Raw genomic sequence first — 16,392 nt, 5'->3', positions numbered from 1 at the left:
TCTCGGTGGAGCCAAGCTGGAAGTAGCATGTTAAAGAAAGGAAGTCAGTCGTGGGGGGAGGGGTACAGCGGTCATGCTGGCAACAGGAACCGAGGCGGAAGTCAAATCTTAAAGGGGGGAGGCAAACCCTAGAAGAAGGACATGGAGGGACCAGCTGTGGGAGAGAAGATTTTTGTGTGGGCAAGAGGAGCTCCTCCTGACCCCACAAAAATTAGTGCCATTATATTTTTTTGGGAGCAACTTGCAACGGTCTCTTTAAGGACCATTGGTGAGACCACTCTACCAATGGGAGGAATATGTGTGGCTTTAATGGAAAGGAAAATAAGATAGGGTGTAAAACAGGCAGTCGATCCGTTACCAGTTTTTGGCCCAGGGTTAAAAATGAAAACTCACCCCAGAGAGCTCGGACAGTGCCATCACAGCCAATGCTGCACAAGGACCAGAATCTAAGCCCTATACTCTCTACTTTGGTTTATGCTTTGAGATCAATTGTTTTACATTTGTCGACATTGAACTGTGCTTGGCTTCAGTTGTTGTGGTCTGCTAAAATCAAGATCCTTCTGAGGTTGGTGCATTTCTCCTCATTATTTGCTCCGCCTCCAATTTTACCATCTACAAACTTGGATTTCTTGCTTTCAGTATCCTCGTACAAATCATTTACATTTATTATAAATGACAGTCCCAAAACCAAGCCTACGAAACCCACACATGACCCCCTTCCAGTTTGAATCTTGCAGCTCTGAGTCTTATATGAGATTTTTTTTTATCAGTTATCAGTGATAAGTCTCATCATTTTTGTTTCTGTTTCAGATTATGATGTGTGTTCAGGAGCTCCGTGTGAACAACAGTGCACTGACAACTTTGGCAGAGTGCTATGTACATGTTACCTGGGATACTACTTTGACCGTGAGAAACACAGGAACAGAGAGAAGCCATATTGTCTTGGTCAGTATGAACACTTGCACCAAGGAACTCATGCCAACTCTCACCCATTACACCTATACAAACATCACAGCATCAAACATCTGTCTATGGACATCTCTATACCTACTGCTGTACCCACACTTATATACCCTCTTAAAGGAGTTCACAAACTATATCAATCTTATCAATTCTCTCTGAATAACTTTTTTGTCATCTAAAGTTAGTTGACTGATGATTACTTAGTTAAAGGTAAGCGTATGAGGGAGGCTCTTCAATGTAAAGTAGCTTACAGGAAGCAGCCCAACTAGCATGCCAGCTGGAAGTGATTGTAGAGTGAAGATTATTCCAGGCAGAATCCATCTTTGATATTTATAGTAAAAACAAGAGTCAAATCAGCAATAAAATTTAGAGACATAGACGCACAAGCTTTCCTCCTGACTCCTCAAGTCTAAAGATCTGGTCAATTCCTTTCTAATTACAGTAGGAGCTACAGCAAGTCCATGCCCAAATTCTCGATAAATGCTACAAACAGGCAAAATTCTGCAGTGGGAGTATGAATTCATAAAATGTATGCTTTTAAATCTCTTTATTGTTGTGTCCATCTATTTTGCTGTAAGTGCTTGATTTTGCTTCTTCAGCTGTTTTGTTCTGAAAACTATTGTAAACACACATTTTATTGAAAATTATTTTTAATAATATTTATCATGACCTATGTGCTGGTACTTAGTTAAAGCTATATGTCACCTACCCAAACATAGCCGGAACACCTCAGGCAATAACTTCCCTTCCTGCCTTTGCTTGGTTAACTCAGGAGCTCCTCATGGATCTATCCTTAGCCCCCTCCTCTAGCTCATATTTCCCCTCGGTGACATCATCCAAAGACCCAGGGTCAGTTTCCACATGTAAACCCATCTCTATCTCTCCACCACCTGTGTGGACTGCTCCACTGCCCCTGCGATGTCTGACATCTAGTCTTAGATGAGTCAAAGTTTCCTCCAGTTAAATATTGGGAAGACCAAACCAATAATCTTCACAAACTCTGTTGCCCCTCACCGCCAATTCTATCCCTCTCCCAATCACAGTCTCAGGTTGAAGCAGACTGGTAACCTTGGCATCCTATTCAACCCTGAGCTGAGCTTCTGAACCCATAATCCTCTCCATCACAAAGACCACTACTTCCACCTCCGTAACATCGCCCACCTCCAACTCTGGCTCAGCCTATTTCCTGCTGAAATCCTCATCCTTGCTTTTATCACCCCCAGACATGACTATTCCAATACTCCCCCCCCACCCCCCCCCCCCAGCCTCCACCCTCCATAAACTTCAGCTGATCCAAGTCTCAGTTACCCGTATCCTAGCCCACACCATGGGCAGAATTGCAGCGTTCATACTTAATGAGTATGAGCTGGGGTGGATACTTCAATAAAGGTCACAGAATAGTAATGAAGAAAAAGAATTGTGGCAAATTTTCCCCTCCTAAACACAGACACTGCGGTCAATTGTAGCACCTCTTATGCCATTTCGGCTGAGATCTGCTAACTCACCATAGACAGGGAATCAAACCTGGGAACTTCCTGGTTCTTATAGCTCAGCTGTCACTATCTTAACCAGTTGCACCGTAAAGGAAAATCATTTAAAAACAATTTTATTTTAAAGCAATTTTCTTTAGATCATTGACTCATGTTATATTTTAAATGTCTATTTGACAGATATTGATGAATGTGCCAAAAGCAATGGGACTGTATGTTCTCATATCTGCCTCAACACTCCAGGGAGTTACCAATGTTCATGCAAGGAAGGCTTCTATCTCAAAGAGGATGGGAAGACATGCAGCAAGAGTGAAAGTGGTAAGTTGTGAGCTGTTGAGTATAAGGAACAAAAATACTTTGATTTTCGATGAGGCTATTTTACCTTCATAGAAAAAGCATCAAGTTGACAGGCAACTCCACCTTATTTATTCAATGTGGATAAGCTGAAAGGTTACTTACTATTCTAGTTTTTTTCCTCACATGTGCCCTTGTAAGGGAGCCTGCTAGTGTCAGAATCTGTACATGACTATACTTAAGGGGAAGTGAACAATTTTAAAGGATTCAGAAATTGTACATGGCCATTTTCAAATCACAAATTATTTGCAAATTGGCATTTTATGACTTGGTTGCAACTGGAACAACTTTTCATGAGATGAGGAAAATGTAAGATTGTGGCTGCTTTTCAAATGGGATTGAGGTGCAAATGATTCTGCTTTAGAGATAGCTATAACATTGTAGCCCATTGTGAATGTTGAATGTCAGTTGCTTGATGTTGTAAAAAGAAGTCATGAAGCTCTGCCAAAAGCGAAACTGAAGTGCTGTTAGGGTAAATTTTCAATATACACTGATCCCCTAGTGGACCAGTGGCTTGTTTTGGTTCACTTTACATTTAACTGTGAAGTTTACAAACCTAAATTAATTCACAGCCCCTTTGTGAGCTCTGTTTGGTGATGTGGATCCTGCACATTTGTGTTTTTGCATTGAATAATTCTGCAACATGGTATATGTAGGCTTTCTTTGAAAGATTATACATACATTACAATGGGAATGACAACAAATCTGTAATAAAGGGGACTGGGCAATATAGTGCAGATTCTCCTTTTAGCTCACGGCCCAGATTTGAATCCAATCTAAACTTCTGGTTCAAGTCTCATCTGTCTGTTGGCTTAAGGGTCCTGTATGAAATGAGTTTGATTTAATTCTAATTCCTAGTTTGTGTGCCACAGCACAAAATTGGCAATCTCACTAACTGAAGCCACAAAGACATGGCACACTTTTAAAGTATGAGGTTGAGGCTAAGGCACATTTTAGAGCAGAGTATATGGAGTTTTAGTTTGTATCTAACCCATGCAACACCTTACCATGATGTGCTGGATGCAGACCCTAGATACCTGAAGTGAAAAAGAGTGCCATTTTCCAGAGCTGACATCCCTCACCTTAACAAATAAAAAATTTACTCGCAAAAATATTGCAATAAAATTAAGGAACATTTGAGAATTGTCCCCCTGAGTTTTTATAAACTAGGGTGACACCATTATACATTTCTCTTTCAGAACCATACCCAGGAACCCACAGGAAGTTAGAATGGTAAGTGACCATTCAGCTTATCTGCATAATAATTAGGCTGGAGTTTTTTTAAATTCGTTCATGGGATGTGGGCGTCGCTGGCGAGGCCGGCATTTATTGCCCATCCCTAATTGCCCTTGAGAAGGTGGTGGTGAGCCACCTTCTTGAACCACTGCAGTCCGTGTGGTGAAGGTTCTCCCACAGTGCTGTTAGGAAGAGAGTTCCAGGATTTTGACCCAGCGATGATGAAGGAACGGCGATATATTTCCAAGTTGGGATGGTGTGTGACTTGGAGAGGAACGTGCAGGTGGTGCTGTTCCAATGTACCTGCTGCTCTTGTCCTTCTAGGTGGTAGAGGTCGCGGGTTTGGGAGGTGCTGTCGAAGAAGCCTTGGCGAGTTGCTGCAGTGCATCCTGTGGATGGTACACACTGCAGCCACTGTGCGCCAGTGGTGAAGGGAGTGAATGTTTAGGGTGGTGGATGGGGTGCCAATCAAGCGGGTTGCTTTGTCCTGGATGGTGTCGAGCTTCTTGAGTGTTGTTGGAGCTGCACTCATCCAGGCGAGTGGAGAGTATTCCATCACACTCCTGACTTGTGCCTTGTAGATGGTGGAAAGGCTTTGGGGAGTCAGGAGGTGAGTCACTCGCCGCAGAATACCCAGCTTCTGACCTGCTCTTGTAGCCACAGTATTTATATGGCTGGTCCAGTTAAGTTTCTGGTCAATGGTGACCCCCAGGATGTTGATGGTGGGGGATTCGGCGATGGTAATGCCGTTGAATGTCAAGGGGAGGTGGTTAGACTTTCTCTTGTTGGAGATGGTCATTGCCTGGCACTTGTCTGGCGCGAATGTTACTTGCCACTTATGAGCCCAAGCCTGGATGTTGTCCAGGTCTTGCTGCATGCGGGCTTGGACTGCTTCATTATCTGAGGAGTTGCGAATGGAACTGAACACTGTGCAATCATTTGTGAACATCCCCATTTCTGACCTTATGATGGAGGGAAGGTCATTGATGAAGCAGCTGAAGATGGTTGGCCCTTCAACTACTGAAGGAAGATTTCAGTCGTACGTTCAATACTTCAATGGAATAGAATGTTCCTTTTTTTTCTTTTCCTCCCTCCAATTCTTTCTTTCTCTGCTGAAGGCACTGACTTATGCTGGAATACACTTAGACAGCTGCCAATCACCCACCAGCACCTTGCCCAAGTATCTATCCTTCATGTATGAGCCAAGATAGTGAGAATCAGCAGGTATTTGACCGTGGGAGGCATTACCATTAAGTTTGATCCTATTCTCCCCTGACCTCTACACACATGCACTTCTCAGCACAGGTTATTGCATATCGATCAAGGGCAGGAATGATGACCCGTTTTTCCCTCTCTATCATCGGACCATTAAGGCCAAATTTATTGCTCCCGTTGCCACCTTGACTGAGATTGGCTAACTCAGCATAGACTGCGAAGTAAATATGGAACCTTCCTATGGCTCAGTAGCATCCAGCATTAGGCATTTATCCACTAAAGTAGCGGTTCTCAAACTTTTTCAGGCAAGGGGCCTCACAATTTCAAAACTTTTAAGGCCAAATCCCACCCAAAAATCCTAATAGCCTCTTGTGGCCTTCTCACTAAGGATACTGGTGCTGTTAAGTGTGAAAGAAAAATCTCTCTTCAGCATGGTTTTGCAAACTACTCTATAGATACCATAATGGGAAAGCAAATGTACTGCAGCAAGGAATTATAATACTAAATCACCCTGTTTTTTTCCCTTACTGGCCCTGGGTTTCTTCTCTGATTTTGCCTCTCCCAGGAGATTACATGGCTGCAGAGGTGGTTGGGGTGGGTGGGGGGGGGCGGCAATTTGCGGGAAGAAGTGTTTAGCCATCATGGTCCGGCCATCATGGTGTGGGGCAGGCTTGATGGCCAGCTGGCCTTTTCCTGCCCGTCAATTTTGTATGTTCGTAAGAGAGGGGTAGATTTTCCTCTTTGCCTCCTGGGCATTAAATATTGACTGGGCAGAGCGCAAGATGAAAAATCTGGTAGGGAGATTCGCATGACCCTTGCAGAACCTGCAGGATTTTCCTTCCATTGAAATAGATGGAAGAGAAAGCCGACGGGTTCCACTGGGGCATGTGGACCTCCCTGCCAGATTCTCCATGCTGCGCTACGCCCGAGCAATGCTTGAGGCTGAGGCTGTAAAGACGAACATCTACCCCAGCGCCATATATTCAAAAGCCAAACAAAGTGGTTGGCTTCTGTAATGTCCCCAGTTCCTGCCTGGAACATCACTGTGTTATTAAAGTTGAGAAAGTTTCTTCACAATTCCAACCCAGAATAATTCTTTTTTTTGTATGACTTCAAATCATGTGGAACGGGGAGCTTGGCACGGTCCTAAAAGAGACACAAATAAGCGCTCTCTCTTATTTATATGTATATAGTTTTCAAATAATTTTTCCCAAAGGCAGCCAAATTTTATAAACTATAATTAACCAAGTATATAGAGCACAGTCCTGTTTACAATTTATCATGGAAAATGGCAAAGTCGCTCATTGCTTCTATTGTTTTTGGATGTGGTGCAGAAATATGATCTCTGTGTCCTTGACTGGGTTAGTAATTACAAAATGACACATCTTAATTTTAAAGAATGGAGCATTTAATCCTCTCCATCTAAAAATGGCCATTGTGCAACTTCCAATAGTTGGGGAAACCATCCAGCACACGTGGTAAAGCTTTGACTTTTTATAACCTGTTGTTCCACAACAATGCAAAATCTGGATCTTTTAATTCTGTGTATGGACTAGTGTATGGTTTGTATTTCAAGACAGGTTTTTGTGTCCTGCAAAACAATTTTGGTTCTGAGTTTTCCCATCTTAATGCTGATGGTAACCCATTAAAATGGATGGGTCACTATTGACATTACAATCGGAAAATCTAGGCCTTGCTCTCAAATCCCCACGTCCTTGCATTGCTAAAGCTGTCACTAAGAAGCTTGTTTTCCGTCTTTGTGGCAAATATTTCTGTTGCTTTCAACAATTCTTAGCTCTTTATAATTGCATCCAACATATGATTCCTGGTCCCATATCTGAGAAGGCTATTTAAGCAACACTCCCACATTCTCAGACTGGGGTTAAGGAAAAGCTTGTCACAAAGGATAAGGATTTCTCCATGCAACTCTAGTCTCCAGCTTCTCTCCATCATTTTTATCTTTTTCTATATAATCAATACTACTATGGTTATTGTTCTTCTAAACCTTCCTGTTTTGTTCCTCTTATGTTCCATATATAGCATCCCATGCACACCTCTACCCTGCATCCTCACTGTGTTGAAATAAACACTGACCACATGTTCTCATGGGGTAGATCTTGACTGTGCGATAGTATAAAACAGACAATAGCGAGTCAACTGTCCGTTTTACATCTCTCCCGATTTTTAACTCCATTGGCATAAAAATCGGGACAAGTGTAAAATGGGCTGCCGACCCGCTATCATCCATTTTACATTATCGCACGGTCAAGATCTACCTCAATGTTTCCTAGAACCTCAAAACTGTGGCACTCCTTACCTCCTTCGGTCTGTAGTAAAACTATTCCTGCTGTTAACGTAACTTTATTACCACAATGTTAGCATTATTTTCAGCATCACATACAAGAGCTGAAAACAAACAAAACTGGTCAGCTGGGGAGACAGTAGTTTTGCTGGACCTGTTGGCAGCCTGAAGGTTAAATATAGCTAAAACCGATAAGGGAAAATAAATTGCATTTTCGTCAATTAACAAGGTGTTTTGACTTTTTAATTGCAGCGGGCCAGTATATAAAATCTGACACTGTGATGAAAGCTGGCACCTGTTCCACAACCTGTGAGGATTTCCAACAGATGAAACAGACAGTACTTCAGCTAAAGCAGAAGGTAAAGTGATTACTTGAAATAAAAATGATTTTTCCTCAAAGCGCTTGCTGAATGTAAGGTAGATTGTTATTTGAATAAAATTAACTTCATTCAGTAATAATAAAATGGTTGGACCAGCACAATTTTAATACTATTTTGAGTAGTCTTGGTGCCAGTGTCAACTAAACATTTTGGTGTTAAAATCTTATTGTTTAGAACTTTTAAAACAGTTATTTAAAATTGAATGAAGAAGAACTGCGGGGTCAATTTTAACTCCAGTTTCCTGCTCTTGCTGGCAAAAAGGCTAAAGCAAAGTTTAAAAAATTACCTGTTTAGGCCTTTTCATGTCCCCGGTAGGTCCCGACTCTCTTGAGCCTGGCAGCAGCGACTTCCCCGCTCAGGCCTGAGTTAAAATCACAGTTAGGGCCTGATCACATCATTGGACCCCGATTTGCATATTTAAACAAGGACCCCGCTGGCTTTGGGCAGGCCAGAAGCCTGGGTAAAAATTGCGGTCGGCGGGATCAGGACGACTTTCCGGCAGGTAAGTAACCCAGGGCATTTTAACTACCCACCTGCCTAGTTTCTGCCAGGTGGGTAGGGTTAAAGTCGCTCCCAAACTTTAGCATAGTGTTATTCTGCTGCCTTTCAAAGGGAAAGAGGACATGGTGGAGGCACAGGATAGATAGCTGAAATAATTAAGAAAAAAGATTTTTTTTTCGTTATCCCAGGCAAGCTATGAAAATTACCTGGCTACCAATGCAAGTGAAAACATTCTCGCAGATGCAGGGAGCTAGGGTTCACCTATGAATGCAGCCTAAAAACATGGAGACCAAAACTATCTAGTATAAAATGGGTAAAAGAATCAAAAATTGTAACAATAGTGTGAAGGTAAGTGACGTACCATAAACTATCTAATCTGCTGCTTTGTTCTCGTTTCTGCATAATTTTACCTCTTACTAAATATAAATGATTTGTTTTTAGCCTGAGCCGCACAGGCTGGCATCATAATATTTTCCATTAGTTCAGAGTACATGGTGAATACCAAAATAGTAGAGGAGCTAATTGTTTGCCCTGCAGCAATGCTATTCCAAATATTGAATGCATAAGATCAAGTTTTGTTCCACAGGAAACATGGGCTTGCCCTGTGAAAACTGATTTTGAGTTGAGCATGAATAGGAATTATTGGGCATTGTAACATTCATTATTTAAAAATGTGTATGGGACTCCACCTGTGTTTCAGTATGTGTACATACCGCCCTTTGCAGTAGTGAGTCATGGCATTCAGGATGATCCCAGGTTCGATTCCCACTATTGCTGAGTTAGCTGACCTAAGTTTAACCAGGGGGTAGGAATGCTACAATTAGCCTCAGTGCCAATGCGCTAGGGAAGGGAAAAATCAGCCATGGTTCCCTGTGTTGACCGATATAATGTACTTTTGAGCCTCACACATGAACAATAGCCTATTGAATGAGGTACAGGCATCATTACAGCCATTTCCCAGTGAGAGTCAACGCCTTCAGGACAGGAGAGGAGGAAACTGGAAAAAAAGCTATTTCTATTATGCTCAAAGCCATTTATTAACATCATAGCATCTGTTTGGATACAACATTAATAACTGATTAATTTACTGATTAAAGTAATCTTGAATTTTATCTTTTTTAGATCACTTTACTGCCCAACAATGTTGCTGATATCAGTACACAACGATCAACCAGTGAGAAGTTATTTACATCCAACAGTTACAATTCTGGACTCAATGGACAGCCTGGGCCTCCAGGTAAGAAACAACCTTCACGGTTCCCTCAACATTACAACCTGTGGATCACTATGATGAAGGGTTCAAATACTAGAAAAGCACGTTAAAAATTGGGAAGCATGAAGTAAGAAAGTTAGTCAACCAACACTATTTTATCCAAAAGGTAATACAGGTGTGGGATAAATTACCAGAGAAGGCTATTGAAATAGACAATATAAACTAAGTTCAAAAGACAATTCGATGTTATTTACATAGAATTTACAGCAGAGAAACAGGTCATTTGGCCAAACTGGTCTATGACAGTGTTTATGCTCCACACGAGCCTCCTCCCACCCTACTTCATCTAACCCTATCAGCATATTCTTCTATTCCTTTCTCCCTCATGTATTTACCTAGCTGCCCTTAAATGCATCTATGCTATTCGCTTCAACTACTCAATGTGGTAGCAAGTTCCACATTCTAACTATTTTCTGGGTAAAGAAATTTCTCTTGAATTCCTTATTGGATTTATTAGTGACTACCTTATACTTGTGTCCTTCAGTTTTGGACTCTCCCACAAGTGGAAACATCTTCTCTACATCTACCCTATCAAACCCTTTCAGAATTTTAAAGGCCTTTATTAGGTCACCCCTCAGCATTCTCTTTTCTAGAGAAAAGAGCTCCAGCCTGTTCAGCCTTTCCTGATAGTTATAATCTCTCAGTTCTGGTATCATCCTTGTAAATCTTTTTGTACCTTCTCCAGTGCCACTATATACTTTTTGTAATATGGAGACCAGAAATGTGCACAGTACTCCAAGAGTGGTCTAACCATGATTCCATATAAGTTTAACATAATTTCTCTGCTTTTCAATTCTTTTCCTCTAGAAATGAACCTCAGTACTTTGTTAGCATTTTATATGGCCTTGTTAACCTGCATTGCTACTTTTATAAGAACATAAGGATATAAGAAATAGAAGGAGGAGTAGGCCATACGGCCCCTCAAGCCTGCTGCACCATTCAATAAGATCCTGGTTGATCTTTGACCTCAACTCCACTTTCCTGCCCAATCCCCATATTCCTTGATTCCCATACTGTCCAAAAATCTATCGAACACAGCCTTGAATATACTCAATGACTGAGCATCCACAGCCCTCTAGGGTAGAGAATTCCAAATATTCACAACCCTTTGAGTGAAGAAATTCCTCTTCATCTCAGTCCTAAATGTCCAACCCCTTATCCTGAGACTATGCCCTCTAGTTCTAGACGCTCCAGCCAGGGGAAACAGCCTTTCAGCATCTATCCTGTCAAGCCCTCTCAGAATTTTATATGTTTCAATGAAGTTACCTCTCATTCTTTTAAACTCCAGAGAGTATATGCCCATTCTACTCAATCTTTCCTCATAGGACAACCCTCTCATCTTTGGAATCTTGAGACCTCTCACCATTTTTAATATATAATAGATTTCAATGCACCTAGTCTGTCTGTGTGCGATTCCCATATGCCCTATTGCTCTTTGAGTCACGTTAAATCTATCACCTTTGACCTTCACTCCAGACACTGCCCTACATTGCCCCCTCCATCCAACTGCTAATGGAGATGCCGCCAGTGACAAATTCCAAATAATCATCATCTTTGTTGCTAACCTCTACCCTCTCATGGGGCAATAATATCCTTCCCATAATTGGGAGGCCTGAACTGTGCATGGTTCTGCATACAGTACCCCATGGAATAAAAATAATGGCATTTTACTCTTCCTTTTTGAATGTCTACTAATTAGCAAATAGCCTTGAATTATAATGTAAGTTCCTTTAACAGCATATTCTTGAAATGTTATTTTAAGTTCATACAATCTGCTAATTGTTTTATCTGATGCTGTACAGGTCTGCCTGGTCCTAAAGGAAGTCCTGGCCCAAAGGGACAATCAGGACGCCCAGGACCACCAGGACCCAGAGGAATGATGGGACCTATTGGCCCTTCACCTGACATATCTCACATAAAACCAGGAAGAAGAGGGGCAGTGGTCAGTACCTGTTTTCAGAAATGTTATAGTTTTCCTGAAATGCTGCAAAGTGCAATGTTGCTATCATTATCTAATTAGTTCCTAAGCAACACAGAATTACGTAGAATGTACAGCATAGGCACAGGCCATTTGGCCCAACAGGTCCGTGCCGGTGTTTATGCTCCACACGAGCTTCCTCCCTCCCTACTTCATCTGACCCTGTCAGCATATCCTTCTGTTCCTTTCTCCCTCATGTGTTTATCTAACTTCCCCTTAAATGCATCCATGCTAATCGCTTCAACTACTCCTTGTGGTAGCGAATTTCACATTCCAACCACTTCCTGGGTAAAGAAGTTTCTCCTGAATTCACTATTGGATTTATTAACGACTATCTTATATTTATGACCCCTAGTTCTGGTCTCCCCCGCAAGTGGAAACATCTTCTGTACGTCTACCCTATCAAACACTTTCATCATCTTAAAGACCTCTATCAGGTCATAAGAACATGAGAAATAGGAGCAGGAGTAGGCCATATGGCCCCTCGAGCCTGCTCCAGCCATTCAATAAGATCATGGCTGATCTTCGACCTCAACTCCACTTTCCTGCCCGATCCCCATATCGCTTGATTTCCCTCGAGTCCAAAAATCTATCGCACTCAGCCTTGAACATATTCAATTTCTCAACATCTACAGCCCTCTGGGATGGAGAATTCCAAATATTCACAACTGTCTGTGTGAAGAAATCCCTCCTCATCTCAATCCTAAATGGCCAACCTCTTATTCTGAGACTATGTTCTAAGTTCTAGACTCTCCAGCCATGGGAAACAACCTCTCAGCATCTACCCTGTCAAGCCCTCTCAGAATCTTGTATGTTTCAATGAGATCACCTCTCATTCTTCTAAACTCCAGAGAACATAGGCCCATTCTACTCAATCTCTCATCATAGGACAATCCACTCACCCCATGAATCAATCTAGTGAACTTCCATTGCACCGCCTCTAAGGCAAGTATATCCTTCCTTAGAGAAGGAGACCAAAACTGAACACAGTGCTCCAGGTGAGGTCTCACCAAAGCCCAGTACAATTGTAGTAAGACTTCCTTACTCTTGTACTCCAACACCCTTACAATAAATACCATTTGTCTTCCTTATTGCTTGCTGTACCTGCATGCTAACTTTTTGTGTTTCTTGTATGAGGACACCCAAATCTCTCTGAACACCAATAGTTTCTCACCAAATTAAAAAATATTCTGTTTTGCTATTCTTCCTACCAAAGTGAATAACCTCACATTTCCCCACATTATGCTCCATCTGCCACCTTCTTGCCCATTCACCTAACCTGTCCATATCCCTTTGCAAGCTCTTTGTGTCCTCCTCACAGTTTACTTTCCCACCTAGCTTTGTATCGTTAGCAAACTTGGATACATTACACTCGGTCCCTTCATCTAGGTCATTGATATATATTGTAAATGGCTGAGGCCCAAGCACTGATCCTTGTGGCATTCTACTAGTTGCAGCCTGCCAATCTGAAAATTACCCATTTATCCCTGCTCTCTGTTTTCTGTCTGTTAATCTCTATCCATGCTAATATATTACCCCCAAGCCCATGAGTCCTTATCTTGCATAACAACCTTTTATGTGGCATCTTATCAAATGCCTTTTAAAAATCCAAATATACTACATCCATGGTTCCTCTTTATCTACCTTGCTAGTTACATCCTCAAAAAACTCCAATTAATTTGTCAAACACTCTTTCCCTTTCATAAAACTCACCCTTCAGCCATCTCAGAGACTCAGCCGGCTCAATGTTTCCTGATAGGCCTAACCTTTCAGTTCTGGTATCATCCTAGTAAATCTTTTTTGCACCTTCTCCAGTGCCTCTATATCCTTTTTATAATATGGAGACCACAACTGGTCTAAACAAGGTTTTATACAAGTTTAACATAACTTCTCTGCTTTTCAATTCTATCCCTCTAGAAATGAACCCCAGTGCTTGGTTTGCTATTTTGATAGTCTTATTAACCTGAGTCACTACTTTTAGTGATTTTAGTATCCGTACCTCCCTCTACGACTCTACCCCATTTAAACTCTTATTATCCAAGCAGTTCCTTATTCTTCCTACCAAAATGTAATTCCTCACACTTATCTATTTTGAAATTATAATATATATATATGTAATAGTGCCTCTGCTATCAATTCCCTGACTTCTTTTAATATTTGTGGATGTAATCCATCCGGACCAGGGGTTTTATCCTCTCTAAGTTTGATTAGTTTATCAATTATCTCCCCCCTTTCTATCTTAAATGTCTTTATATCTTTTTTTTAAATCTCTTCCTCTAATGTCCTGACCACCATGTTAGTCTCCCTGGTAAATACTGAGGCAAAGTAATTATTTAATATTTCTGCCATTTTGCTGTTGTGAGTTTGTCGTGCGTATCCCTTAGTGGCCCTATCCCTATCCTGATTTTTCTTTTGTTACTTATGTGTCTGTAGAATACTTTACTATTTCTTTTTATATTCCTTGATAATTTAATTTTGTAGTTTCTCTTTGCCTTCCTAATTGTTTTTTAAATTCTTTCCTAGCATTTTTTATTCCCTTTTGTCATTGTCTCCTTTATTGTCTACGTACTTAGTGTTTGCCTTTTTCTTTAATTTCAATTTTGCCTTTATTTCTTTATTCATCCATGGTGTATCATTACTGTCTAGTTTGTTCTTACTTTTTAGTGAGATATATTTCTCCTGGACTCTATTGATCACCATTTTAAATGTTTCACTATGGTGTTCTATTTCTTTCTTTATCAGTAAATGTTTCCAGTTTATTTTCCCTAGTTCCATTCTCATCCCCTGAAAATTATTTTCTTCCCAATTTATTACTTTGGTCTTTGTCTTACTTATGTCCTTCACAATCTTTATCTTAAACCTTATTATATTGTGGTCGCTATTGCCTAGAAGTTCCCCTACACTTACTTCTCGTATCTGTTCTGTTCATTTCCCATTACTAGATCCAGCAGTGCTTCCTCTCTTGTTGGGCCTTTTACATACTGGGTACGAAAGGAGTCCTGCACAAATTGTAAAAGCTCCATTCCCTGCACCTCTTTACCTAGCTCTTCTTGCCAATTTATTAAGGGATAGTTAAAATCTCCCATGAATATTATTCTATATTCTTTACTCATTTCACATATTTGCTTTCATATTTTCTTCCTCCACCTCCTTTCCACTATTAGTACACCCCTAGTAGTTGTATACCCCTATTAGCGTGATCGATCCCTTCTGTTCTTTTATTTCAATCCATTTGGACTCTGTTCCTAGTCTTCTGTTATTTATGTCCGTTTTTTCTACTGCCATTATATTATCTCTAATTAGTACAGCTACTCCACTCCCCCCCACTTCTTCCTTCCCTATCCTTTCTGATTAGCCTGCCATATTTAGTTGCCAGTCCTGTTCTTCATGTAGCCATGTTTCAGTTATTCCTACTACATCTGGTTCCTCACTATGGATTATTGCCTCCAGTTCCCCCATTTTATTTTGAAAGCTGTGTACATTGCTGTACAGGCAGTTTAATTCATTTTTAATAGTTGTTCCCTTTTTTGTAACTGTATTTGTTCCTTGACCATTTGTTATCTTTCTTCCTTGTCAAATACTATTGGGGTAACTTTCAACTTTGGCAGGAGCAGAAAATTGGCAGGATCGAACAGGAAGATCAGGAGGAGTGTATAACGGGCAGTCGATCTGAAATCTTTTTTTGCTCCCGCTGAAGTCAAAAGTCAACCCCTATGAGGTTTTCACATCAGTAAACTATCTGTGATGCAGTTAAATAATTGCAAAAGCTGCTAGTCCTTTTTACTGTTTCTATTGGATCACCAGATTTTTGTCTCATATTTCTGTTTACCAATTTTCATATGAAATAAATCAATTAGAAATGACAGCATCGGCAGCAGTACGGTGGGGTGGGGTTATGTTACTTGATTAACAACCCAGAGGTTCTGAGTGCAAATCCTATCATGACAAGGTGAGAAATAGAATTCAATAAATCTCGTGAACTATGGGCAGCCCAGGGGCCTCAGCCAAATGTTTCGGTAAAACACAACATAATGCAGAAAAATTGCATACAACCATTGGATCTGTTTCATTGTGACATGATTTGCTTTATTATTAATGCAGTGTGTAAATATTTTACAGGCCTATTTTCTCATGCATATTAGTACACATTTGTGTTTTAATGTTTCGGAGGGGTTGTCTGGTTGGGGGGGTCGGTGCAGACTGAATGTTCTCGGTGTCCACGGCCCCAGGAGTTCTTAATCCAGCCCAGTACAAAAAAAATGACCATGAGAGTTGCCAGAATCTGAATCTCCAAGTGTTTATTGACTACCTCAACATGACCAACAGCACTTCACAAATCTCCTCCCTGTCTACATTTTATCGTTGCCCAGTGACCCTTGCTGAAAAATGCCCATGGGTGAATGTTGAATGAAGACAAGAGCATCCTTCGTAGTCAAATAACCACCCCAACAATCGTAGGCTCAGCTCACAAAAGAAGAATGCCCACTTGGAAAAGGTCCTCAAGGTCAAACTGCACTTCAGTATAGATCGACCCCTTCAAGGGAAGAGGGCAAAAAGGGGGAAGGTTGATGAAAAAAGTGAATGTAATATGGAATTGTTTTAACTGGGCGTTTTGCAAATTATATGAGCAAAAGAGGTCTTAAATCATATCAACTGGATTCCCCTTTCTCTCTCATATCCACCAAGGATTGTGAATTCGT

General features: G+C 41.0%; 1 protein-coding gene across 1 annotated transcript in view; it reads left to right on the top strand.

The window, feature by feature from the left end:
• The window catches only part of ccbe1 (collagen and calcium binding EGF domains 1), a 293,451-nt gene that overhangs the window by 269,541 nt on the left and 7,518 nt on the right, over positions 1–16,392 (top strand). Inside the window, exons 4-8 of the mRNA XM_067984130.1 lie at positions 811–945; positions 2,634–2,771; positions 7,813–7,919; positions 9,564–9,678; positions 11,517–11,656. Of these exons, the coding sequence (XP_067840231.1) occupies positions 811–945; positions 2,634–2,771; positions 7,813–7,919; positions 9,564–9,678; positions 11,517–11,656 (635 nt within the window). The remainder of the gene's footprint in view (positions 1–810; positions 946–2,633; positions 2,772–7,812; positions 7,920–9,563; positions 9,679–11,516; positions 11,657–16,392) is intronic.

This window comes from Heptranchias perlo, chromosome 1, assembly GCF_035084215.1.
Source record: "Heptranchias perlo isolate sHepPer1 chromosome 1, sHepPer1.hap1, whole genome shotgun sequence".
NCBI lineage: Eukaryota > Metazoa > Chordata > Chondrichthyes > Hexanchiformes > Hexanchidae > Heptranchias > Heptranchias perlo.
This window is presented reverse-complemented; position numbering and strand designations above follow the sequence as displayed.